Genomic DNA, 26,857 nt, shown 5'->3' with positions numbered 1-26,857 from the left:
ATTATCTTATATATGGCAATGCATGTGTCTGTATTCTCCTTGATCACATGAATGAGCTGGCTCTTATTTTTTCCTTTGTAATTCAAGTCACTTCAACAAACAGTGCTGTCCCACGAACCATCAGTAAAGTCGGTGAGAGAGAAAGGTGAAGCCCTCTTGGAGCTGGTGCAAGATGTTACTTTAAAGGACAAAATCGATCAGCTTCAAAGTGATTACCAGGATCTCTGCAGTGCAGCAAAGGTATGGAAAGATCAGAAGCAGAAGAAAACTGTGGTGTTTTCCACCGAGGGAGTCTTGCCTCCATTTTATCTGTCAGAAAATGTAGCACTGGTATGGGTCAGTATTTTTCCTTTTCATTCAGGTGGGCATTTTTAAATGGAGTAGCAACTCTGTGTGTGTGTGTGTGTGTGTGTGTCTGTGTGTGTGTGTGTGTCTGTGTGTCTGTGTGTGTGTGTGTGTCTGTGTGTCTGTGTGTCTGTGTGTCTGTGTGTGTGCGTATGTGTCTGTGTGAGTGTGTGTGCGTGTGTGCGTATGTGTCTGTGTGAGTGTGTGTGCGTGTGTGTGCATATGTGTCTGTGTGAGTGTGTGTGCGTGTGTGTCTGTGTGTGTGTGCGTGTCTGTGTGTGTGCGTGTCTGTGTGTGTGTGCGTGTGTGTGCGTGCGTGCGTGCGTGTGTGTGTGTGTCTGTGTGCGTGTGTGTGCGTGTATGTGTGTGTGCGTGTATGTGTGCGTGTGTGTGTCTGTGTGTGTGTAGTGACTTTCTGATGTGTGTAAGTCTACCTACTCTATGAGTTGCCCTGGGATTTTTTAAATGTTAAAGTTTTGAGTAGATTTTTGGCTGGAAAGTCACTTCTAACAGGCACCTGGCTTCACAGGAGCATGTCCGCAGTCTTGAGGCGAAAGTCAAAGACCACGAAGATTACAACAGTGAGCTCCAAGAAGTGGAAAAGTGGCTGCTGCAAATGTCAGGAAGGCTGGTGGCGCCCGACCTCATGGAGACAAGCAGCCTTGAGACAATTACCCAGCAACTGGCCCGCCACAAGGTAGGCCTGATCTCTAAGGAGCTGAAGAACACAGGGCGGCTTTGACAGGCACGCCGTGTGTGTGTTGGGGGGCGGGGGTAATCTCTGGATCATAATGACTGTACTTAAAGACTCAGGTCTGAGTCCCAAGAATGCCTGATAGTTGAGAACAGTTCAATTTAATATTTAAGTGACTCGACAACAGCTGAATCCTGGCATTCAACTTCTGAACACGTTGTAGCATATTTCCCAGCTAATAGTTGTTGTTGTTTTTTTAAATTTCAGAATGTAATCTATATGGAGTAATTTATCAGATAAATTATCTTTATTCTAGAAAAGTACAGCCAAAGATAGGATACAGAAATAGTAATCAAAGAGTCTAAATTCTAGCCAAAGTCTCTTCTTGCTAGATAGGGGGACATAGCCTCTCTGAGCCTCCTTTTTCTCTTCTGTAAAGGATGATAATGACATCAGTCCCATTACATAGCCACTGTGGTCATCAGAGAAGATAACATATCTGAAAGTCTTTTGTAGACCACAAAGTACAGTACCGTTATGTGATGTTTATATCTTTATTAATATGTATTTTTTAGTAATCATATGTGCCAAATGACAGATATCATATGCTCACAACTTTATGAAGCTATTTTGGTAAGCTTAATGGGAAACATGATGCTAAAGCTGGAACTCCAGTACTTTGGCCACCTCATGCGAAGAGCTGACTCATTGGAAAAGACTCTAATGCTGGGAGGGATTGGTGGCAGGAGGAGAAGGGGACGACGGAGGATGAGATGGCTGGATGGCTTCACTGACTCGATGGATGTGAGTCTAAGTGAACTCCGGGAGTTGGTGATGGACAGGGAGGCCTGGCATGCTGCGATTCATGGGATCGCAAAGAGTCAGACACGACTGAGCAACTGAACTGAACTGAACTGAATAGGAAACTGAATTTTGGTTGTAATCTGATCAACATCTACCACTGTGTCTTAGGAAAACCAGTTAACCATTCCAGGTTTCAAGATCTGTAAGAGAACATTTTATTTAGCAAATCCAAACAGAAAAGTAATAATATAATATAGTCCATTTGGTACTGAGTAAGGAGACCCAATCAGTCCTTTCTGAAGGAGATCAGCCCTGGGATTTCTTTGGAAGGAATGATGCTAAAGCTGAAACTCCAGTACTTTGGCCACCTCATGTGAAGAGTTGACTCACTGGAAAAGATTCTGATGCTGGGAGGGATTGAGGGCAGGAGGAGAAGGGGACGACAGAGGATGAGATGGCTGGATGGCATCACTGACTCGATGGACATGAGTCTGAGTGAACTCTGGGAGTTGGTGATGGACAGGGAGGCCTGGCGTGCTGCGATTCATGGGGTCGCAAAGAGTCGGACACGACTGAGCGACTGAACTGAACTGAACTGAAATAGCCACAGTAACCACATGATGCAGTGGTTCCATTCCAGCTTGAAGATAAATTGGTTCTTTTCAATATGGCATGTATAATAACTGTTAACCCCACACCACTGGGGGAAATAGTGATGAGCCCTGCACTGCTGGAGGACCATGGTTTCCCTTAGATATCAATGTGTCAGCCTAGGAAACTTTGTGTTGCAATGTGTCTCTAGTCACTAGCATTGTATTGCAGTAAGGAAGTTAGTACCTGACTTGAGAAAGTTGGGTCTCCCTCTCTAAGTGATCTCTGAGAAAGCTCACTAGAGAACAGAGGCAGGAATAGCGTGTGAGCTGGAGTCAGACAGAAACGGGTCCAAAGCCAGGACTCTGCCATTTACTACCTGTGTGACCTTGAATACATTTTATAATCTCTCTGTGCCTCAGTCTCCTCATCTGTAAAACAACAATAATAATAAATATTTATCAGGGCTTATATACAGTCCCTGGGCTATCGGTACTTAATAAATGTTAAGTGGTAAATGTTGTTTTTACTTTTATCAATATAAATATTAGATGTAAATTAGATCTTACACAGTTTAGACATTAAGCTATTACATAAATTAGGTATCATATTATTAGATAAATTAGACATTAGTTAATTAAATTAAAATATAATTAGGCTATTTTGGACATAAATTTGGAGAAGGCAATGGCACCCCATTCCAGTACTCTTGCCTGGAAAATCCCATGGATGGAGGAGCCTGGTAGGCTGCAGTCCATGGGGTCGCGAAGAGTTGGACACGACTGAGCGACTTCACTTTCACTTTTTACTTTCATGTATCGGAAAAGGAAATGGCAACCCACTCCAGTGTTCTTGCCTGGAGAATTCCAGGGCTAGGGGGGCCTTGCTGGCTGCCGTCTATGGGGTCACAGAGTCGGACACGACTGAAGCGACTTAGCAGCAGCAGCAGCAGACATAAATTAGAACTTCCCTGGTGGTTCAGACAGTAGAGAATCTTCCTGCAATGCTGAAGAACTGGTTTCAATATCTGGGTTGGGAAAAGCTCCTGGAGGAGGGCATGGCAACCCACTCCAGTATCTTGCCTAGAGAATCCCCATGGACAGAGGAGCTAGCGGGCTGCAAAGTGTCAGACATGACTGAGCGACTAAGCACAACACACAGATATAATTTATACCAGAATTATAATTTTTAGAGTTGAAAAATGTATGGACATCCTTTTCACTGGTAATATTTCCATAGAGCAGATCTCTAACTGAAGTCAATCTTATGAATTCACTCTTAAAGGTTACTTCATCATTCTGTGTAACTTAGTCCGTTATTGGAGGATCCCTGAAAGTATACATTTTTTAATTTAATTTGATATGAAGACACCGAGACATTTATTTCATTGCGTTGATACCAAGACAAATTGCAAAACTCCTTTAAAAACATATTAAACAGTGAGATAATTGATCTTAAACTTTCTGTTTGGTGAATAGAATATTTAAAGACTAAAAATGGAATAATGAGAACTGCGTATTTGTTTCATTTTTGAAGGCAATGATGGAAGAAATTGCTGGTTTTGAAGACCGTTTGAACGACCTTAAAACTAAAGGTGACAATTTGATCAGCCAATGTGCAGATCACCTTCAAGCGAAACTTAAACAAAACGTACACGCTCACCTGCAGGGCACAAAGGACAGTTATTCAGCCATCTGCAGTACAGCCCAGAGGGTAAGTACTGCCGGAACGTTCTAGAATGATAAAGAATTAAGGAGAAAGGCTGTGCAGGCTGAAGGCTTTTTGAAATAGTTTTTATGCTTCACCCTTTGGATAGATTTCCCAGTCTATGTGTACACAGAAATAACATATATTCGATTAATGTGATGAAGTAGTGAATTTCAGATATTTGGTTTTACGCAATCCCTTTATTCCATGAATTGATTATGAAAAAAATTTTAACTTTGCTTGTTTTTATTTGCACACCGTCAATACTTCTAATTTGCCATTTTTTCTATAACACCAAAATAAGTGTGTTCTGTATGTCTCACAATAATTATTTTCTTTTTAACCCTCTGTAACCCAGGTTCTACTCTAATTCAGTATTTCTGTGTATTCATATAGAAATTGAGAAAAGAAGAAAGCACCAATTTTGAAGTATACTTCAGTGGGTATTCTTCCAATAAAATGAAATCATTAATGTTATAGATATAAGTCTAAGATACATAAGAATTGCCTTTTTTAACAGCAACTAAGTAAAATTAGTGGATTACTTCTTCTTATTCTAGAATCTATAAATGACACTGAGAAAAATCCATGTATTTTTGTCGCTGGGCTATTGAGTAAGAACTGGAAAAATATAAGTGACACAGGGAAACCTATTTGTGTTCATTATGATACTTGAAAAATGCAGGATATTAGTTGATCCCTAGACTTGGAAAATTCACTTTCAAACTGTTTATTAAAAAAAAAGAGGGATAAAGGAATCTAACAATAACTACAGAAGATGATGAAGGGGAAAGGGAGAATGAGACAAGGAAAATGGCATCATGAAACTTTCTGGTGAGCTCATTCATTCACTCACTCAACAGAGATTTATTGAATACCATCTTTGTAGCAGGCTTTTTTTGTGCGTTAGGGATATAGCTTAATTTTTTTTAAAGGTGGTATATGTTTGAAAGACAAGCATATTTTAGAAATAAAAGTTTAAAAAGCAGATGAAATTCTAAGAACAGAGTCAGAACCTTAAATTTAAGTTTGCAAAACTGTTAAAGAAAACAAAACACCTTTTTCTTTTTCGTTCTCCTTGAAATAAAAATAAGGGATATTCCCGATAGCAGATAAAGTGATTAATAAATGAAAGAGAAAAGCAGAATTCAGTTATTCCTTCTGTTGTCTCAATAACCAAAGAAAAGTCAGTCTAACCTCATAACCTCATATTCTCATATTCTTTTCTTTCCTTTTTTTTTTTTTTTTTTTGATGAGTAACTTGCTCAAAAAACCATCATAGGTACGTTTACCTTGGTTTCAAGGAAACATGTAATAGTTTCTCAACATGTCTTTATGGATAAAATAAAAATTGTTTGGCTGGTTGAGGAACTATTAATTGAAATGACATATTAGAAAATGTTGGATTTTTCTGGATATATTATTTTGGATTATTCTGGGTTATTGTTGTCCTGGAATATTGCTTCTGAATGAAATGAGGGCATCAAACTCTTCCCTCTCCTGTGTTATAATTTAGTTCCAATTTACCCTACCCCTAAAGAGGAAGCATTTCAGCTGAGAGATATTGATTATCTTTTCGTAAACTGGCAGTTTATTGTTACTTTTAGTTCCTCATTTAAACAAAAAGGGCAACTTTATACAATCCGGAGAAGCTGAAAAAGCTTTTGGTTTAGGTTTGACCAATTTACTTCAAAGATTCTATACATTCTAACACATTTCTACTGTTATATCAACCCTTCCCAGCTTCTCTTTCCATAATCAGGATATTAGTGTTGTAATGCATGGGTTGAGAAGTTAGAAACTGGGGCATGGCCCACGTGCTTTGCAACGTTTTGGAACATATGCAAACTCCGTCGATGTGTGTCTGATGTCAGGGAGCGTGGTGAACGGGGACCCATTTATGGTGGATTTGTTTCATTTGCTTCTACTGATATTTACAGCAGTATAAAACAGCTCTCACAACTGCAGCATGACTGTTCTGTCTCAGGTGTACCAGAGTTTGGAACATGAACTTCAGAAGCACGTTAGTCGACAAGACACCCTTCAGCAGTGCCAGGCCTGGCTTTCTGCAGTACAGCCAGATTTAAAGCCAAGCGTGAATCCCCCTCTTAGCAGGGCAGAAGCTGTCAAGCAGGTAGTTCCTGAAAGTTTATATTGCACTATGATTCATTCATTTGATGGAAACATGTTAAATACTTGTTATGTGCAAATTGTGCTGAATATCAAAATATAAATAAGATCTGAGCTTGATCCTAGTCAAGTTCACATTCTAGCCAGGAAGATGAACACACAACTAAGGATCAATCTGGTAGAATAAATAGAGCATGGGCACTATGGCCAAAAGATTGCTTCTAGTACCTACTCAGTAGGGTCACCATGGATAAACCGTTGAATTTATCTGTGCCTTAATGTCCTAAGTGATTATAGGATGGAAGGTTATGAAGAAATTCAAATGCCATGCCATAATGTACCTGATTTGCTAACAGAAAAGCAAAATTAGCCTTTCCACCTTTTTTGGCACAGAACAAGTAGCTTATTAATTATCAGATGAATGCTGAATGAAATATTGTCATGTAAAGGATTCTGTGGCATATTAATTTGACATCTACATGCTTAAAACGTTGCTGCTGAGATTTCATCAGAATATTTGAGATATGTCTTTAAAACTTTTGAACTAAGCAACTTTTCTATGTGGTTCAAAGAAAATATTTCAAAGGTATTTAATTATAAAGGTTATTGCTGCCAGATATGAAATAATAGTAAAAATTTGATTTTTTACCTCAAACTGAGATTAAAATAATATGCTTGTTCATTTAGTTCACAAAGAAAATGTGTTCAGTTTATATGCCCCCCAAAGTATGCCTTTTGGCTTAAATAATTTACATTATTTAAGTCATGAAATGGTTCACAGAAGTGCACCTATTATACCTGGTAAAGAATAGAATCTGGACAAATATAGACAGAATCTGGACGAACAAATCTAGACTTTTCTTGAATCAAGAAATGAATTAAAAATTGTCTGCATTCTGCCTTTTCATTAGATTGTGAGTTTCTTAGGCCATTTATTGTCTTATGGCTATTTGTTTCCAATGTGGTTTATTCAGAACAATCCAGACCAAAGCTTGATTTTTCTCCTTTGTTCCCAAAAAAAGAATTAAAAGAGAGGGGGTAAAATAGTATTAATCCAATGAACCTTTCCTAGAACAGGAGGTTTCTACATCTCCCTGCATTAGCCATGATTACAGGAAGACACTGATTCTTCTAGGGGCCCAGATGCAATGACTGTATAGTTTGGTTTCTGCTTCCTGCTCTTTCGGCACTATTTCTCAAAATAGGCTGCCCTCTAGAGAAAACAGCCAGAGAAGAGAATGAGAAGTATTGGAAACACCAAATCAACTGCTTCAACAGTCTGCAGTTGACTTTGGTCATGGTCCCAGACGCACTGTGTACCCCCTAGGGCCTCCCACACGGTAAACACTCAATACATATGTAATGATAACATAGCCCCCACTACCACTGGTCAATGACAGGCTGATTGAATTCCATAAGAATGTCATTTGTTTTCATAAGGCATGACATGTAAATTTGGGAGAATAAGAAAAAGTCCTATTAGATTTGGCTTCCCAGGTAGCTCAAATGGTAAAGAATTTTCCTGCAATGTGAGAGACCTGGGTTCGATCCTTGGGTTGGGAAGATCCCCTGGAGAAGGGAATGGCAACCCACTCCAGTATTCTTACCTGGAGAAATACATGGACAGGGGAACCTGGCAGGCTACAGACCATGGGGTCGCAAAGAGTCAGACATGACTGAGCTACTAACACTTTCACTATCAGATTTGCCCTTGAAGTTGATTTTAGCAAAAATCTTCTGAAACTGTTTTGTCATTGACAATCAACAAGTTGCTTCCAATGCTTTTAGAATCAGGCCAACTCTGTAAATTTTAAAATAAATCACTATTTTTTTAAAAAAGTAAATACATTTATAAAATAAAAATTCTGATATCTTGTTCTCTTCTTATATCCAAAAGCTGTTTGGGACAGATAATGTTCTCTGAGTCACAGGTACACGGTGGGGTGCTTTAGGTTAGCAGCTAATGATGCTAACGGGAAGTGAAATACCAGTCAATTTGTATAATGAATAAAACTTTAGGTGTTGCTTTTAACTTAATGGGAAATTGATCTATGCTTATTACATCTACATGAGAATGATGTGCCTGGGCAATCCACACAGCTCAGAGAAAAAGACACTAAGATAAAGATCAAAAAGTTAGGCTGCCTTATTAACTATGATTTTGGAGAATCACCTAATGTTTCTGTAGGTCAGCTTTATCCTAAACAACTTGCAGTCTATACCTCTTTCCCCATTTATCACAAAGATGTAGTAACCACTTATCACCACGTCTGCTCTCCACCACCTTCTATCAGGCCATCATCACTTTTCATGTGATGCCTAAAGTAGCCTAAAAACTGGTCACCTACTTCACTGCTCCTGTCACCCCTTACTCCATAGTAAGCATGGTTTTTTTAAACCTGTGTTGGATCATTTCTCCCAATACCTTCCAATCACATGTGTGCATGTTCAGTTGCTTCGATTGTGTCCAACTCTTTGAGACCCTGTGGACTGTAACCCACCAAGCTCCTCTGTCCATGGGATTCTCCAGTCAAGAATATTGGAGTAGGTTGCCTTGCTCTCCTCCAGGGGATCTTCCTGACCCAGGAAAGGGTACAAATATAAAACTATTTGAACTTACAACTCTCGCATTGGCAAGCAGATTCTTTACCCACTGAAACCACCTGGGAAGCCTACCTTTCAATCACACTTAGAATAAATTCCAAATTTCTTACTACAGTCAGTGAATACTTTGGTTGAACAATTTGTTTTCCAAAACTGAATATTTGCTAATAAGGAGGCCACTTTTCATAGTTGCAGTTGAGATTAGACTGGTGGTTCTCAACCAAAAAGGAGAGGTGGTTTTGTTGCCCATGGGAAATTTGAAACAGTCTCTGAAGACAGTTCTGGTTGTCACAACTATGACTGGTGGGGATGTTCCTGGTATCAGCCAGGGATGCTGTTGAACATCTTGCCATGCACAGGACAGTCCCACAGCAAAGAATGATTTGTCTTCAGATGTCAATAGTGCCACAGTTGAGAAGGCATAAAAATATAAACTCTGCAAATTGGGATGTATGGTCAGTGTCCCTATGAGGTCCTCCATGCTTTGGCCCTTGCCTACCTTTTAGACTCTGCTCCTACCTAGGTCCCTCTGCTTTAGCCTGGAGCTTTGCACTTGCCATCACCCATCACCTCCAACTGCCTGGAATGCTCTTATCCCATGGCATGACTTGCTCCCTCTACAACTCAAGACTCTTTTTCAGAGAGGTCTTGGGGATACATTCATCCCAAATTAACAGTGCTTCTTCATTATATTATACTTCCCTACCCTTACCTTGGCCACTTGATGCTGAGAGCTGACTCATTTGAAAAGACCCTGATGCTGGGAAAGATGGAGGGCAGGAGGAGAAGGGGACGACAGAGGATGAGATGGTTGGATGGCATCACTGACACAATGGACATGGGTTTGGGTGGACTCCGGGAGTTGGTGATGGACAGGGAGGCCTGGTGTGCTGCGGTTCATGGGGTTGCAAAGAGTCAGACACAACTGAACTGAACTGGACTGAACTCTTCCCTTACTCCATGGTGTTTATTTTATCACTACTAAACATGGCAATGCATATTTGTTTCTGTGTTTATGTATTATCTGTCTTTCTCGTATAAGCTCCACTGGAGCAACAGTTTTATATTGGAGACTGCTGTGTTCCTAGCATCTAAAACAGAGCCCACAGGGCCTCTAAACATTTTCAAAGAAATCCATTTCTCTGTGTTTCTGTGTGTAAATCAAGGGTTCACCTGGAGATGCCTTTCTTGGGCTTATGAAAAGGGAAGATACGATGTGAATTTTCTGCAGAGAGAAAGAGCCCAGCCATGTGCATTTTCACCAAACTCCAGTGAAACCTACAAATGCACAATAACCTTTTATGTCTACAGAATATGCAAAAACGTGTTAAGAAACAGACCAGAATAGTCTATTGATTCTCTGAAACTGAAAACAAGCTAGAATGTGAACAATCTGAAACAATTGTGGACGTTTCTTGGGTGTTCCCCTTTCCCAGAACTTACAGGCTAATTAGAATAAGAAATGGCTGGTGGATAAATGGCTCCCTGCCAATGTGCTTTGAAAGCTTTCTTTTGAGTACTTATTATGTGTCATTTATAGCCATGGTAAAAACACTGAGTATAGCAAGATTATTTTTGAAATGTCAACAAAACACGCAAATGTACAAATATTTGCTATCTAAATATAGCATGCCTCTCTTGCACTCTGACAATTTTTTTTTTTTTTGAGGTCAAACACTTCAGAGCTTTGCAGGAACAAGCAAGGACCTACCTAGATCTCCTTTGCTCCATGTGTGACCTGTCAAACTCTTCAGTGAAAACCACAGCAAAAGACATTCAACAAACAGAACAAATGGTAAAAAGTTAAAAAAAAAAAAGTGACATTGGATATGTCTCTTTGATCATATTCTCTTGCTTGCATGTTGCTGCTGCTGCTGCTGTTAAATTAGATGTGAAAAAAAATTCTCCTTAGGTTATTCTTGCTATAATGCTCCTTCAGTTATTATAATAAGTATGTATTGAATTTCAACTGAGTCACAGAATAATAGGCACACTTTGATACTGATGCCTCTGAATTGGAACTGAAATATTTAGTCCCACTGAACTGCTGAACATTTGTGCCTCTTTCCTCTTTTCTCTTCAATCAGCATTCTTCTTCTTTTTCCTGATCATTTTGTTGTTGTTGTTCTTTTCCATCATTTTTCCATACTTAGTAAGTATGACCTAAAGAAAGTATGAAAGGGTATGAAAGGGTCATATAAAGTGTGTATGAAAGGGTCGTACTTAGTATGAAAGAGACTCCTGACGCTTACATTCTCTTAGGATAGCAAACATCTGTCATGATCCTTCTAAGTCATCGGCAGTGGCTGAGGGTGGTGTTGATAAGGATCCTGAAGCTGTATTTGGGCTCTTTGGACAGGGTTGTGATGAATCAGCAGTACCTGTGAGCAGCGGATAGATGGCACCATAGAGGTCAAGTGCCTTCTGCTGCTGCCTTAATCTCTGCAACTCAATGTGTTTGGATTAAAAAAAAAAAAAAGATTTTGGTATTTAATTGATTAAATATTCCAGAAGAGTAAAATATTCTAAAGGAAAAAAAGAAATTAAGATAAATCATTATAATATAAATAATTAAAATAGCATTTTTTTTACTTTTATATTTTACTATATTATCAGAGCAAGTCTGTTTTTAAATCTTTAAGAAAGATGATATAGCTTCTATATTTTTTACAGAAATTATTTATTGAAAAAAGTTGCATGATTTCAAAAACCAGTGAAGTAGGTCTAAACATATATCCAAAACATTAATTACTCAGTGTTCTATAAGAGATGTCAGCAAATGTGTGATAGAGAACAATATAAGTCTTTTCTAGTTAACCCCAAGACCACAGTGCAGAGTCTGTCAAACAGATGTGTCTACATCTGTGAAATGCCCAATGTGAAAAAGCATCAGGGCAGCTTCTGACCTAATAAATTGGTAGAACTTCTAAAGCCTCACAGTACTGATTGAAATCATATGGCATAAGTCTTTGACACTTAAAGTCTTTAGAAAACCAAAATATAAAATCTGTTTTTCTTGGGGCAAATAATTTGGGGGAGATTTATCACTGTGTGTGTGTGTGTGTGTGTGTGTGTGTGTTTGTGTGTGTACCCAAGTGTTGGTCTGCGTACATGGACAGGCTGATTCACTGAACATAAATGTTTCTGTCTGTTGCCGCTGACTTTTGCCTCTGTGTTTTCTCCAGATTGAACAAAGGCTTGCCCAGGCACAGAACCTAACTCAGGGCTGGGAGGAGATCAAGCACATGAAGGCTGAGCTCTGGAGTTACCTCCAGGATGCCGATCAGCAGCTGCAGAATATGAAGAGGAGGCACTCAGAACTGGAGCTAAACATCGCACAGAACATGGTGTCTCAAGTAAAGGTAGGAATTCATGTGTCTCCAGGGGAAACAGAGGCAACCAGCATGGGTATGTGTCAGCCAATCCATACACATAGTTAAAGAATAAGACAGAATCAGAACCACTTTCATTTGGTACCAGAAGAGTACAAATCAGAAAGTCAACATTCAGATATTTTTTGGAGCTCCCGTTGGCTACTTGCTTTGAAGAACGTTCACTCTGTAGCTTGTTTATGAACAAAGCAACTATAATTCAGCTGGCAGAACCAGAAGGCTGTATCATTAAACAAACACAGAGCCTTACTATTTATTAGCTTCTCATCACAAAAATTGCTAAAGCTGTAGAACTGTAAATGTATATTTAGGCACTTCAGTGGTTGGGACTCGGCACTTTTACTGCTGGGTCCTGGGTTTAGTTCCTGGTCGGGAAACTAAGATCTTGCAAGCCACATGGCACAGCCAATAAATAAATGAATATAATATGTAATGTATATGTATTAACATAGCTAACTTAAATGTAATAAAATATTTATATATTTAAAATGCAATAGAAAATTATTAAATTAACCTGATTGGAAGTTGTACCAGATTTTTAACAAACTTTAAGATTTATATTTTCCCTGTGATAATCAGTCATTTTTATTTTCTGCTGGAATGTTGTCTCTAGCAGAAGACATACCTCCTGGAGATAAATTAGATTTTTTTTGAAAATCATGAACCTTAAAATTTTTTAGAAAACTAAGGATACGCTTTAAGATAAACTGTTAACTTTTTCTCATAATGACTACAATATTGTTCCACATTTATCAGTTTTTCTTTTTACTTTCTGAAGTAACACAAGAAGATACCACAGTTTCCCTTTGACTCTTATATACTTAGACATTTGTGTTTATAAAAAAGCATGATGGCTTTCTCTTTGTCCCTCAGTATACATTCTTCAGTTACTTAAAGTGTTCAGAGGTATTGTATCTGTGCTTCAATCTGTATTTATTTGGGGAGTGGGTTATAACGTATTGTTTATTTTATTGTTGTCATCCTTTAGGATTTTGTTAAGAAGCTACAGTGCAAACAGGCATCAGTGACCACTATTACAGAGAAAGTGGATGAACTGACCAAGAAGCAAGAGTCCCCTGAACACAAGGAAATAAGTCATTTAAATGACCAGTGGCTGGATCTGTGCCTTCATTCCAACAATCTGTGCTTGCAAAGAGAAGAAGATCTCCAGAGAACACGAGATTACCATGACCGTATGAATGTTGTCGAAGGGTTCTTAGAAAAATTTACTACAGAATGGGATAACTTAGCCAGGTAACAGCAGTTCTCTAGGGGGTCACCAAAATGCTAAGCCAGAAATTTCTTAATTCTATAAAAATCGAAAATATCTTTCTTACATTTTAAACATCCATTTTAAATGGATGCATGAATCAAATTTAAATACTGATAAAACATTATTAAGAGTCTAGTGTGATCATATTCACACAGAATCACGACTTTCCTCACCCAATATTACTTTAAGCAGTGGATAAAAGGAAAATGTTTGAAAACAGCACTGATTCTACCTGTGACCTCAAGGAATATTTCAGGGCTATTATAAAACTTTGACTTTAAAGTACCTCCCAAGAATATTTCTAATTTTAATTACCTGTTATGGGACTCTGTAAATTGAGGACACAAATCCTTCTTGAAAGAAGTTCCGCAGGTTTCTTGCCAGTTCTGTGAAGTAACACATTCGGTGTAACTCAGTCTAGTTTTTTCTTGTACTTGTGGTATTTTAGAACTTAGTGAATAATCTGATGGCTCAGATGGTCAAGAGTCTGCCTGCAGTACAGGAGACCCGGGTTTAATCCCTGGGCCGGGAAGATCCCCTGGAGAAGGAAATGGCTACCCACTCCAGTATTCTTGCCTGGGAAATCCATGGACAGAGGAGCCTGGAAAGCTGAAATCTATAGAATCACAGAATCAGACATGACTAAGCGACTAACACTGTTTCATTTTATAGCAACTGAACACTTCTTCACTTTTTCTTTGAAAAGGATTCCCTCACCACCCACATCAGTTCAGTTCAGTTCAGTTCAGTTCAGTCACTCATTTGTATCCGACTCTTTGTGAACTCGTGAATTGCAGCACACCAGGCCTCCCTGTCCATCATCAACTCCCAGAGTTCACTCAAACTCACGTCCATTGAGTTGGTGATGCCATCCAGCCATCTCATCCTCTGTCGTCCCCTTCTCCTCCTGCCCTCAATCCCTCCCAGCATCAGAGTCTTTTCCAATGAATCAACTCTTTTCATGAGGTGGCCAAAGTATTGGAGTTTCAGCTTTAGCATCATTCCTTCCAAAGAAATCCCAGGGCTGATCTCCTTTAGAATGGACTGGTTGGATCTCTTTGCAGTCCAAGAGACTCTCAAGAGTCTTCTCCAACACCACCATTCAAAAGCATCAGTTCTTCGGCACTCAGCTTCTTCACAGTCCAACTCTCACGTCCATACATAACTACTGGAAAAATCATAGCCTTGACTAGACAGACCTTTGTTGGCAAAGTAATGTCTCTGCTTTTGAATATGCTATCTAGGTTGGTCATAACTTTCCTTCCAAGGAGTAAGCATCTTTTAATTTCATGGCTGCAGTCACCATCTGCAGTGATTTTGGAGCCCCCAAAAAATAAAGTGAAAATTTCCACTGTTTCCCTGTCTATTTCCCATGAAGTGATGGGACTGGATGCCATGATCTTCGTTTTCTGAATGTTGAGCTTTAAGCCAACTTTTTCACTCTCCACTTTCACTTTTATCAAGAGACTTTTTAGTTCCTCTTCACTTTCTGCCATAAGGGTGGTGTCATCTGCATATCTGAGGCTATTGATATTTCTCCCGGCAATCTTGATTCCAGCTTGTGTTTCTTCTAGTCCAGGGTTTCTCATGATGTACTCTGCATAGAAGTTAAATAAGCAGGGTGACAGTATACAGCCTTGATGTACTCCTTTTCCTATTTGGAACCAGTCCGTTGTTCCATGTCCAGTTCTAACTGTTGCTTCCTGACCTGCATATAGGTTTCTCAAGAGGCAGGTCAAGTGGTCTGATATTCCCATCTCTTTCAGAATTTTCCACAGTTTATTGTGATCCACACAGTTAAAGGCTTTGGCATAGTCAATAAAGCAGAAATAGATGTTTTTCTGGAACTCTCTTGCTTTTTCCATGATCCAGCAGATGTTGGCAATTTGATCTCTGGTTCCTCTGCCTTTTCTAAAACCAGCTTGAACATCTGGAAGTTCACGGTTCACGTATTGCTGAAGCCTGGCTTGGAGAATTTTGAGCATTACTTTACTAGCATGTGAGATGAGTGCAATTGTGTGGTAGTTTTAGCATTCTTTGGCATTGCCTTTCTTTGGGATTGGAATGAAAACTGACCTTTTCCAGTCCTGTGGCCACTGCTGAGTTTTCCAACTTTGCTGGCATATTGAGTGCAGCACTTTCACAGCATCATCTTTCAGGATTTGAACTAGCTCAACTGGAATTCCATCACCTTCGCTAGCTTTGTTCATAGTGATGCTTTCTAAGGCCCACTTGACTTCACATTCCAGGATGTCTGGCTCTAGGTGAGTGATCACACCATCGTGATTATCTTGGTCGTGAAGATATTTTTTGTACAATTCTTTTGTATAGTCTTACCGCCTCTTCTTAATATCTTCTGCTTCTGTTAGGTCCATACCATTTCTGTCCTTTATCAAGCTCATCTTTGCATGAAATGTTCCCTTGGTATCTCTAATTTTCTTGAAGAGATCTCTAGTCTTTCCCATTCTGTTGTTTTCCTCTACTTCTTTGCATTGATCGCTGAGGAAGGTTTTTTTTTATCTCTTCTTGCTATTCTTTGGAACTCTGCATTCAGATGCTTATATCCTTCCTTTTCTCCTTTGCTTTTCGCTTCTCTTCTTTTCACAGCTATTTGTAAGGCCTCCCCAGACAGCCATTTTGCTTTTTTGCATTTCTTTTCCATGGGGATGGTCTTGATCCCTGTCTCCTGTACAATGTCACGAACCTCATTCCATAGTTCATCAGGCACTCTATCTATCAGATCTAGTCCCTTAAATCTATTTCTCACTTCCACTGTATAATCATAAAGGATTTGATTTAGGTCATACCTGAATGGTCTAGTGGTTTTCTGTACTTTCTTCAATTTAAGTCTGAATTTGGCAATAAGGAGTTCATGATCTGAGGCACAGTCAGCTCCACAGAGTCTTATATAGAATCTTTCTGTAATTTTGATCACTATGATTTATTAAAATCTGTACTTTTTCTGCCCAGATTTAGTAGTTTGTAGCAATTAAAACTGAAAACATATTTTAGGTGTAATTCAATTGTGGGTTTTTTGTTTATGTGGATTTCTGTTTTAGGGGAAGTACACTACTTTCTGATATGTTTGCTTTTTTTTTGATGCTCAACATGTTACTAGTCTTTGGGATAAATCCAGTGTCAGCAAAAGCCTGTATTTCAGACTGACAGTAGCACCTGGGTCTGGTTAACCCACAAACACGACAGAGATAATATGTCCACGGCAACCCACTCCAGTATTCTTGCCTAGAGAATCCCCATGGACAGAGGAGCCTGGCGGGCTACCATCCATAGGGTTGCAAAGTGTCCGACAGAACTGGGTGACTAAGAGCAGTACTATATGTCTCAAATGGAAGTCATCATATACTCTCCCAACACTCTTCCTCATGCTTCAGAACTAATTGTTTTGTAAATGAAAAAGATTCTAAGATTCAGTTTTTCTTATGTGTGTCTTGTAGTCAATGGAATGAGAATTCTTTGCATTTCACGCTTACTTTTAAAGCTTCTAATGATATATAAAAAAATATCTGAGTTATACCAATGAGCGGCTGTTAGAGTCATTGGTTATAGCTTACACATGGCATATTGTCTACCACTGGACTGTTTGCTGGAACTTCTCTCAGGAAAGCACAGAAATCACAGGTCACTTAATTCCTTTCAGTGCCATTGTCACGAATGCAGTAGATCAGTGTTTCTCAGTATGTTGTGTTTCCACAAATCATCAAGGGGTCTTGTTAACATGCAGTTGCTGTTCTGTTGATGAGAGCCAGGGGAAGAAACTACAAGTACATGTCAGATGTGATGAGAGGGCAGCCTTAGCTAAAAGATGAAGAGCAAAGAAGTATCCAGGCAAACTATCTTGGTTCAACTTCTGCTATGAAAATACATGGGTCTTATATTCTATAATGGAGAAGGAAACGGCAACCCACTCCACTCTCTTGCTTGGAGAATCCCATGAACAGGGGAGCCTGGTGGGCTACAGTCCATGTGGCCACAGAGAGTTGGACAAGACTGAGTGACTAACACCATATTTCATAGTAACTACAGAATCTCTGTCAATGAGGCATGAATTGAGTAACTCTAAGCTAAGAACACCCACTTAAAGAAGATGGTAATGTGCAATTTAACATGATACAAACAAGCACAGATATGGACTAAAGTTAACTTGACTTTATGTGCTTTAATATAGATCTGATGCAGAGAGTACAGCTGTTCACCTGGAAGCTTTGAAAAAGTTGGCCCTGGCATTGCAGGAGAGAAAGAAGGCTATTGAAGATCTGAAAGAACAAAAGCAGAAAATGATAGAACATCTGAATTTAGATGACAAAGAATTAGTCAAAGAACAGACGAGTCACCTTGAACAACGCTGGTTTCAGCTAGAGGACCTCGTTAAAAGAAAAATCCAAGTGTCCATCACCAACCTGGAGGAGCTCAGTGTGGTTCGGTCCAGGTTTCAGGAGCTGATGGAGTGGGCAGAAGAGCAACAGCCCAATATCGCTGAGGCTCTTAAGCAGAGCCCCCCACCTGACATGGCTCAGAACCTGCTCATGGATCACCTTGCCATTTGCAGCGAACTGGAGGCCAAACAGATGCTCCTGAAGTCTCTCACAAAGGATGCTGACAGGGTGATGGCTGATCTTGGCCTCAACGAGAGGCAGATAATCCAGAAGGCACTGTCTGATGCACAAAGGCACGTGAGCAGTCTCAGCGACTTAGTGGGCCAGAGACGAAAGTACTTAAACAAGGCTTTGTCCGAGAAAACCCAGTTTCTCATGGCGGTGTTCCAGGCGACCAGCCAGATTCAGCAACACGAGCGCAAGATAATGTTCCGTGAACATATCTGCCTGCTACCAGATGACGTGAGCAAACAGGTGAAAACATGTAAGAGTGCACAAGCCAGCCTCAAAACTTACCAAAACGAGGTCACTGGACTTTGGGCCCAGGGTCGCGAGTTAATGAAAGGAGTCACAGAGCAGGAAAAGAGTGAGGTACTAGGGAAGCTCCAGGAATTGCAGAGCGTCTATGACACCGTTTTACAGAAGTGCAGCCATCGGCTACAAGAGCTGGAGAAAAATCTGGTTTCTAGGAAGCATTTTAAGGAAGATTTTGATAAAGCCTGTCACTGGCTCAAACAAGCAGATATTGTTACCTTTCCTGAGATCAATCTAATGAATGAGACTGCTGAGCTGCACACACAGCTGGCCAAATACCAACACATTCTCGAACAGTCTCCAGAATATGAAAACCTCCTACTTTCCCTGCAGAGAACTGGACAGGCCATCCTGCCTACGCTGAATGAAGTGGACCATTCCTACCTCGACGAAAAGCTCCATGCACTGCCCCTGCAGTTTAACGTGATCATTGACTTGGCTAAAGACAAGTTCTATAAAGTCCAAGAGGCAATGCTGGCTCGGAAAGAATACGCCTCCTTGATCGAGTTGACAAGCCAGTCTCTGCATGACCTTGAAGACCAGTTCTCCAGGATGAGCCAAATCCCCGGCCACCTGAGCGTCGAGGAGGCTCTGTCTCTTCAGGATAGCTGGCGAGCTCTGGGGGGTGAGGTGGCAGGCCTCGCCGAAGCCATGGACGAACTGAACCAGAAGAAAGAAAGTTTTCGCAGCACTGGGCAGCCGTGGCAACCTGACAAGATGCCGCAGCTCGTCACCCTGTACCACAGGCTGAAGCGCCAGACAGAACAGAGGGTGAGCTTCTTAGAAGACACCACCAGTGCTTACCAGGAACACGAGAGGATGTGCCTCCAGCTAGAGAAACAGCTAGAGGCCGTGAGGATGGAGCAGTCCAAGGTGAACGAGGAGACGCTGCCCGCAGAGGAGAAGCTCAAAGTATATCACTCCCTGGCGGGAAGCCTCCAGAATTCCGGAATTCTCCTAAAACGTGTCACCAGGCATCTCGAAGATCTCGTTTCGCATCTCGACCCCGCAGCTTACGAGAAAGCCAAGCATCAGCTCCAGGCCTGGCAAGAGGAGTTAAAACTGCTCACCTCTGCCATTGGCGTGACAGTGACGGAGTGTGAGAGCCGCATGGTGCAGAGTAGAGACTTCCAGACAGAGCTGAGCCGCTCCCTGGATTGGCTGAGGAGCGTGGAGGCGGCCCTGAGTGGACCGCTGTGCCTGGACCCAAACCTGCGGGACATCCAAGAGGAGATCAGAAAGGTCCAGATCCATCAGGAAGAGGTGCAGTCCAGCCTGAGGATAATGAATGCACTGAGTAACAAGGAGCAGGAGAAATTCATGAGAGCCAAGGAGCTGATCTCTGCCGACCTACAGCGCACACTGGCTGAGCTCTCAGAGCTGGATGGGGCCCTGCAGGAAGCTCTCCGCACCAGACAGGTGGGTGCCATGGGGCTTCTGCTCCATTTGTCTCACTTTGCTTCTTTGTAAACAGGTGTGGGGCTTCCCTGGCAGCTCACCTGGTAAAGAATCTGCCTGCAAGGCAGAAGACCTAGGTTCAATTCCTGGGTTGGGAAGATCCCCTAGAGGAGGGCATGCCAACCCACTTCAGCATTCTTGCTTGGAGAATCCCCATGGACAGAGGAGCCTGGTGGGCTACAGTCCACGGGGCTGCAAAGAGTCAGGCATGAAGCGAGCAACTAAGCGCAGTAGCAAACAGGTGTGAGTTTTTATGTTCATGGTATTCATTTCAAGTGATTTCCATGTTGATATGACTTTCGTTTTAACACAGGAACACCTTGATTCTCTCTCTCCTTTTGGAGAGCTAATAAATAATAGAGTGGGTGCTAAGTTGCTTCAGTCTTGTCCAACTCTGTATGACCCTATGGACCTTAGCCTGCCCAAAAGTTTACTTGCTTTAATACATTGGTCCGTTTTCCCCACATCTGTTCTCAGTCATTCTGATTCTATGGAATTTCAACCAGCCAAAATATTCCAAGATGTGTATTTTAATTCATTCATCTGTGGATGGACACTTAGGTTATTTCTATACCTTGACTATTGTAAATAGCACTGGTATGAACATGAAAGTACAGATTTCTCTTTGAGGTAATGATTTTGTTTTCTTTGGATAAGTACCCAGGAGTGAGATTGCTGGATCATATTGGTGGCTAATTTCTTGAGGAGTTTCCATACTGTTTTCCATAGTGGTTATACCAGTTCACATTCCCACTGGTATGGTTACACTCCTTCCTACCTGAGGAACTGGGTCTTCCCAGGTGGCACAGAGGTAAAGAATCTGCCTGCCATTGCAAGGAGATGCCAGAGATGTGGATTCACTCCCTGGATCAGGAAGATCCCCTGGAGGAGGAAATGGCAACCCACTCCAGCATTCTTGTCTGGAAAATTAACATGTGCAGAAGAGCCTGGTGGGCTACAGTCCATGGGAGTGCAAAGAGTCAAATGTGACTGAGAACACACACACTACCTAAGGCATTATTTCACTTTGGTGAATATTCATTCTGCCACCTATTGCTAAGCATTATACTTTTTCTTTAGAGAGAGGACGTTTCAGAACCATCATAAGTTTCTATTCTATGACCTTTCTTGTTTATTTTAACTGAGATAATAAAATTATAACAAGAAGGGCTGAAGGGAAAGTAGAGAATAGTAAAAAACAAATGTCACCAGCTTATCAATTCACTTGCAGACATACCACCACGAGACTGACCTGAAAAGAAATGGAAGATGTAAACTATTTTCGGGAAACACATTGCAAATGAGTGTTTGTTGTGCCTGCTCTTGCTGTTTTTCAGACTACCTTGACCCAAATATACAGTCAGTGTCAAAGGTACTATCAAGTGTTTCAAGCTGCTAACGACTGGCTTGAGGATGCTCATGAAATGTTACAACTGACAGGCAATGGCCTCGATGTGGAGAGTGCGGAGGAGAGTCTCAAAAGCCACATGGAATTTTTTAGTGCAGAGGATCAGTTCCACAGCAATCTGGAGGAGCTCCAAGGCCTGGTAGCCAACCTGGACCCACTCATCAAGCCGACTGGAAAAGAGGACCTAGTGCAGAAAATGGCCTCCCTGGAAGAGAAGAGCCAGACAATAATACAGGATTCACATGCCCAGTTAGAGCTCTTGCAGAGGTACAGAAATTACTTTGTTCTTTATATTCTAGTAAAATGGGTTTTCACGTGGAAAATTTGAATGCATTAAGGATGTACATGGGCCTCCCTGTTGGCTCAAATGATAAAGAATCTGCCTGCAATGCAGGAGACCTGGGTTTGATCTCTGGGTCGGGAAGATCTCCTGGAGAAGGGAAGGGCTACGCACTCCAGTATTCTTGCCTGGAGAATTCCATGGACAGAAAAGCCTGCTGGGCTACAGTCCATGGGCTTGCAAAGAGTCAGACATGACTGAGCGACTAACACACTAAGCATGTACACTGGGGTTTTGCTAGAGGCTTAGATGGTAAAGAATCTGCCTGCAATGCAGGAGACTGTGGTTTGATCCCTGGGTTGGGAAGATCCTCTGGAGACGGGAATGGTAACTCACTCAGTATTCTTGCCTGGGAAATCCCACAGACAGAGGAGCCTGGTGGGTTACAATCCATGGGGTCACAAAGAGTCAGACATGACTGAGCAACTAAGCAGGAGCAGGAGCGCAAGGATGTAGATGATCATGTAAATTCATGATGTATCCCTAGACGTGAGTATCCCTAGACATGCTGACCTCAGAGCTCTCGCATAGGAATATGTGATTTTAAGTTGTCTCTTGACTTTTGTTGGATGTTTTTCAAGATGTGCAGCTCAATGGCAGGATTATCAGAAAGCAAGGGAAGAGGTTATTGAACTGATGAATGAAGCTGAAAAGAAATTGTCTGAGTTTTCTTTATTGAAGACTTCTTCCAGTCACGAAGCGGAAGAAAAGTTGTCAGAACATAAGGTTAGTGTGCTGTCGGTGTTTTTAATACTCTTGTCATTCTAGCTGTAACGGGTCTTTGCACTAAGGTAGTTCAAGAAACAAGTCAATAAATTCTCATTTCCACAAGGGCTTCTTATACAAAAAAAGGATGTGTTTAACCACATTTCAGAGCAGTTTTAACTTAATTAAGTGCTGTCACTCATTTAGCATTCCATTAGAAATGCATAGCTAGCTTTCAAAAGGTACATTCAGAGAAATTTGCTTCTGATAAGATGTGACACAGTAGATTTCAGTAAATACTTTCTGATGTAACTTAGATTACTCCAATTGAAATTCAAAAGTTAACAACTTGAGTCTCACTCATATATCACAGCAATATAAAGGTGAATGTGACATACTTAAATATTAAATTCTGTTCACTTATCCTTTTGCTAATTAGGATAATGTCATTCAGATAGATAGCATGTCAACTTTTTAATAAGTATTCACTGTACTGCTTTAGAAAACTCAAGCCTAACTCAATTACAATTAAATGTAAAAGTAAGAATTAACAGAGGAAAATAAATGTATGTAGGAACGTTTTCTTTTGCAGGTAATTTTGGACTTTACCAAAATCCGTAGAGTTTTTGAAAAAAAATCATCTTTCTCTTCAACTTCTTTTCTCCTCTTCCCACTCCAGGCTTTAGTGTCAGTAATAAACTCTTTCCATGAGAAAATTGTGGCTTTAGAGGGTGAAGCTTCAGAACTAGAAAGAACCGGAAATGATGCCAGCAAAGCAGCCATAAGCAGGTCAACGACAGCTGTCTGGCAGCGTTGGACGCGACTCCGCGCTGTGGCCCAGGACCAGGAGAAATTACTGGAAGATGCAGTGGATGAGTGGACGAGCTTTAACAATAAGGTAATCACCATTACTGATGGGTCAAAGTAGTGTCTCCTCACTGAGGAGAATGTATCCTGAAAGCAATGTTTTGTCCCTTTTTTGAAATTGGCTTTATGAAAGTAAAAAGCCTTTTTCAAAAAATCTCTATCTCCATGACTTGAAAACCAAATCATGAAATAAAATACAGAATGCAATGTGCAATTTGGTCCCAAGTCCAGGCCCATTTATTATAATAAGAAAGAAAGAAACCAAGCAACTGCATTTTGAGAGGAGAGCAAGCCGATTTTGCCCCATTTGTGGGGCTCTTAGCGAAACTTTCTTTCCTGGCCCTGTAGAAGTGCAAAACACTTTGTCTTTCCATGAAATAAGGAAGGAATCTAACTCATTTTTCAAATCATGTTTAATATCTTCTATTTTTTAAACAGGGTTCAGTGTTTTAAGCCACATCTTCCTTTGTGACTCAAAGGCACATAGTCATGTTAACATAAATATTGAGAAGAGTCTTTCTCTTATCTGTTTAGTAAAAAATAAAATTAAACCCTTTTCTATGTTATGAAGTGCCTGATTGCCCTAATAGTATTTTGAGATTAAGTCTTGAAACCCAGAATAATTGAAGTGGTCTTTTCTTCCATGTTAAGAGAATTGTTCATGTTTTAGCTTCCCAAGATTTAGAGTTGACGCCATCGTCTCTACCGTGCATCAGTGTTTTAGTGTCAAATGTGGCATTTGTTGGAATAGTCCTCTCTTTTTCATTTTATTTACTTTTGAACATCATAGTGTGTGCGTTTGTCATCAGGTTAAGAAAGCCTCTGAAATGATTGATCAGCTGCAAGATAAATTACCGGGAAGCTCAGCAGAGAAGGCCTCCAAAGCAGAACTTGTAACTCTTCTCGAATACCATGACACATTCACCCTGGAGCTGGAACGGCAACAGTCGGCCTTAGGGATGCTGCGGCAACAAGCGCTGAGCATGCTCCAGGATGGAGTCACACCGTCCCCTGGGGGAGAGCCACCCACGGTGCAGGAGATCACAGCCATGCAGGACCGGTGCCTGAAGTAACTATACACCTGCCCTCATTCTCTGTTTCTAAATGTGGCCGTGACCAAAAGGGACAAATGTGGTATTAAGAGTCTTGGGGGAGCTCCACCATGCCACCTTTAAGACATGGGGTCTATCCCTATCATCCTTGCTATCTAGCACATATCTAGTCAGATTAGAAATGTAGTGATGAAGCAAACAGATTCAATCTCTACCTTCAGGCAGTTTGCAGTCCGGCAGCAGAGGTAGACAGCTAAAGATGCATTTAGGTGGAGCATTTGAAGGGAGCTAAATGAAATCGAAGCAGAGGCAACTAACCTAGGAGAGGAGTCAAATAAGGCTTCCCCTCAGAAGGGATATTTAAGTTGAAAACTAAGCAGGTTTGAACCAGCCGGTGAGGTAGGAGGAGAGTTCCGAAGACAAGGGAACAGCAAGTAAGCCAGCTTGGAAGTAAGCACTTTTAAGGAACTCTTGGGTGATGGGGTAATTCATGAGAAATGAAGCTTGAAAGGTTAACAGTTGGGAGCTATGGAGAATTTTGTTTTGATAACTCTTGATTGCTCATTGGCTAAATTGGATGACAGAGACATTAGAGCAAGGATGATACCAAAGTCCAGGTAAATAAGAGTCATTTACTGATAGTGAACGTAGAGAAAGTTAATCTTAATGATAGATAACCAGCTTGATTTACTTATTGGACCAAAGAGGAAATGTCACTATATAGTTTAACTCCTGAAGTGACTAATACTATGTGTACTTAGTTGCTCAGTCATGTCTGACTCTGCAACACCATGGACAGCACCTCACCAGGCTCCTCTGTCCATGGGGATTCTCCAGGCAAGAATACTGAAGGGGGTTGCCATGCCCCAGTAATATATCACTCATATGTATCCTATATTCACCCCTTCAATTATAGATGAATTCAGGATAATCTGACTCCACTTATTTAAACTTTGCAACCAAATTATGTCAATTCAAGTAAAGACTTATAATTTGGATGCTGAACATTATTAATCATAAAATATCCAAAATTTGATTCTTTATTTAAAGGCTAGTCTCTAATAGGCACAACTATTCCAATTCTACATTAATTTTGGGGGCTGATGATTCTGTACCATATAAGTAGATTTCTAAACAGGAAATAAAAAAATCAAACAATCTCCAGGTTATTTTAGACAGGAAAATGGATTGCAGTGTAGTGGCAGGGGAGTATGTCAGCTCTCCTTTTTCCAGGGATAAATCAGTCACTTCACATTAAGGGTATTCTTGTTGTATTTAAAGTAAGTTTAAATGTTACTGAAAATTATCTGGCAGATTGGGGGAAGTTCCTTTACTTGGAAAAAAATAGAAGGTTTTTACTTTGTAATGTCTGTTTTTGACAATGTGATGTCATGTACTAGAGGCTTCCTTTCATTTCAATACATGTTGGCTTTCTCCCCTTAATGTTTCTAAAGCATGCAGGAGAAAGTCAAGAAGAATGGGAAGATGGTAAAGCAAGAGCTCAAGGAGCGAGAAGTGGTGGAGACACAAATCAGTTCAGTAAAATCCTGGGTTCAGGAAACAAAGGAATACTTGGGGAATCCAACAATAGAAATAGATGCTCAACTTGAAGAACTTAAGGTACCAAATTCATTCCCTAGACTCATCATTTAAAAAAACAGTGCTAATTTTAATCTGATATTCTTGGTTATATTCAATGAGATATTGAAGTGAAATCTTTTAGAAATGTTTTACATGAAAGGCTGTTAGTTCATTGGACACTCTTTTGTTCCATATAAAGTGGACATGCTTCTTATTTAGAGACTATAGAAATGTTTGTTTTTTGTAAATGTGTTTCTCTAATTCTACTCTTAACCCAGTTTTGAGGAACCGTACATATCCTTGTCTCTGTATGTGTAAAAATCAATTTCCTTATCTGGCTCCTAGAAATTTCTTATGTTGATCTTTCCTTCAGATTCTCCTAACAGAAGCCATAAATCACCGACAGAATGTTGAAAAAATGGCTGAAGAGCAGAAGAATAAGTACCTTGGTCTTTACACTATATTACCTTCTGAGCTCTCGCTTCAACTAGCTGAAGTGGCCTTGGAATTAGGAACTATCCATGATCAGGTAAACCTACAGTCCAGAAAGAGTAGCTTTCCATTCTTTATTGTTTTAGCACTCTTGTGTGACAGTGCAGGATTTTCAGTCATGTCTTCATGGAAACAGAGTTAAAAAACAGGTCAGGATTAAACAATAATATTAAATTAAAGGTTTTATTTGTAGCCAAGAAGCATATGAAATGATATTAAGTGTAAACAATAATGTCAAACATTAAAGATAATTTATATGATTTCCCTAACCTTTCCCCCAAAAAATAATTACTCAAAGAAACAAAGAAAGCAAGATATATTTCATGTATTCAACAAGTATTTATTGAGTACCCAGAGTCTGCCAGGCACTCTTCTATCTGTTGTTTTAGTTCAGTGGTTCAGCACGATGTAGTAGGTGAAGGTATTTCAATAAAAGGAAAACAGCTAAAAATAAAGTAGAATCAGGAATGAGATTTTTATCCAAAG

The 26,857-nt window shown here is 40.4% G+C and overlaps 1 protein-coding gene across 1 annotated transcript in view; it reads left to right on the top strand.

Annotated features, from left to right (window-relative positions):
- SYNE1 (spectrin repeat containing nuclear envelope protein 1) overlaps positions 1-26,857 on the top strand; it is a 495,298-nt gene that overhangs the window by 261,454 nt on the left and 206,987 nt on the right. The window contains exons 70-83 of the mRNA XM_069598737.1: positions 88-240; positions 875-1,042; positions 3,971-4,147; positions 6,129-6,275; positions 10,545-10,670; positions 12,061-12,237; positions 13,256-13,521; positions 17,727-19,887; positions 21,264-21,601; positions 22,256-22,400; positions 23,059-23,277; positions 24,056-24,315; positions 25,753-25,918; positions 26,253-26,408. Coding sequence (XP_069454838.1) covers positions 88-240; positions 875-1,042; positions 3,971-4,147; positions 6,129-6,275; positions 10,545-10,670; positions 12,061-12,237; positions 13,256-13,521; positions 17,727-19,887; positions 21,264-21,601; positions 22,256-22,400; positions 23,059-23,277; positions 24,056-24,315; positions 25,753-25,918; positions 26,253-26,408 — 4,659 coding nt within the window. The remainder of the gene's footprint in view (positions 1-87; positions 241-874; positions 1,043-3,970; positions 4,148-6,128; positions 6,276-10,544; positions 10,671-12,060; positions 12,238-13,255; positions 13,522-17,726; positions 19,888-21,263; positions 21,602-22,255; positions 22,401-23,058; positions 23,278-24,055; positions 24,316-25,752; positions 25,919-26,252; positions 26,409-26,857) is intronic.

Source organism: Ovis canadensis, chromosome 8, assembly GCF_042477335.2.
Source record: "Ovis canadensis isolate MfBH-ARS-UI-01 breed Bighorn chromosome 8, ARS-UI_OviCan_v2, whole genome shotgun sequence".
Classification (NCBI taxonomy): domain Eukaryota; kingdom Metazoa; phylum Chordata; class Mammalia; order Artiodactyla; family Bovidae; genus Ovis; species Ovis canadensis.
Note: the sequence above shows the minus strand (reverse complement) of the source record. Positions and strands in the feature narration are given on the sequence as shown.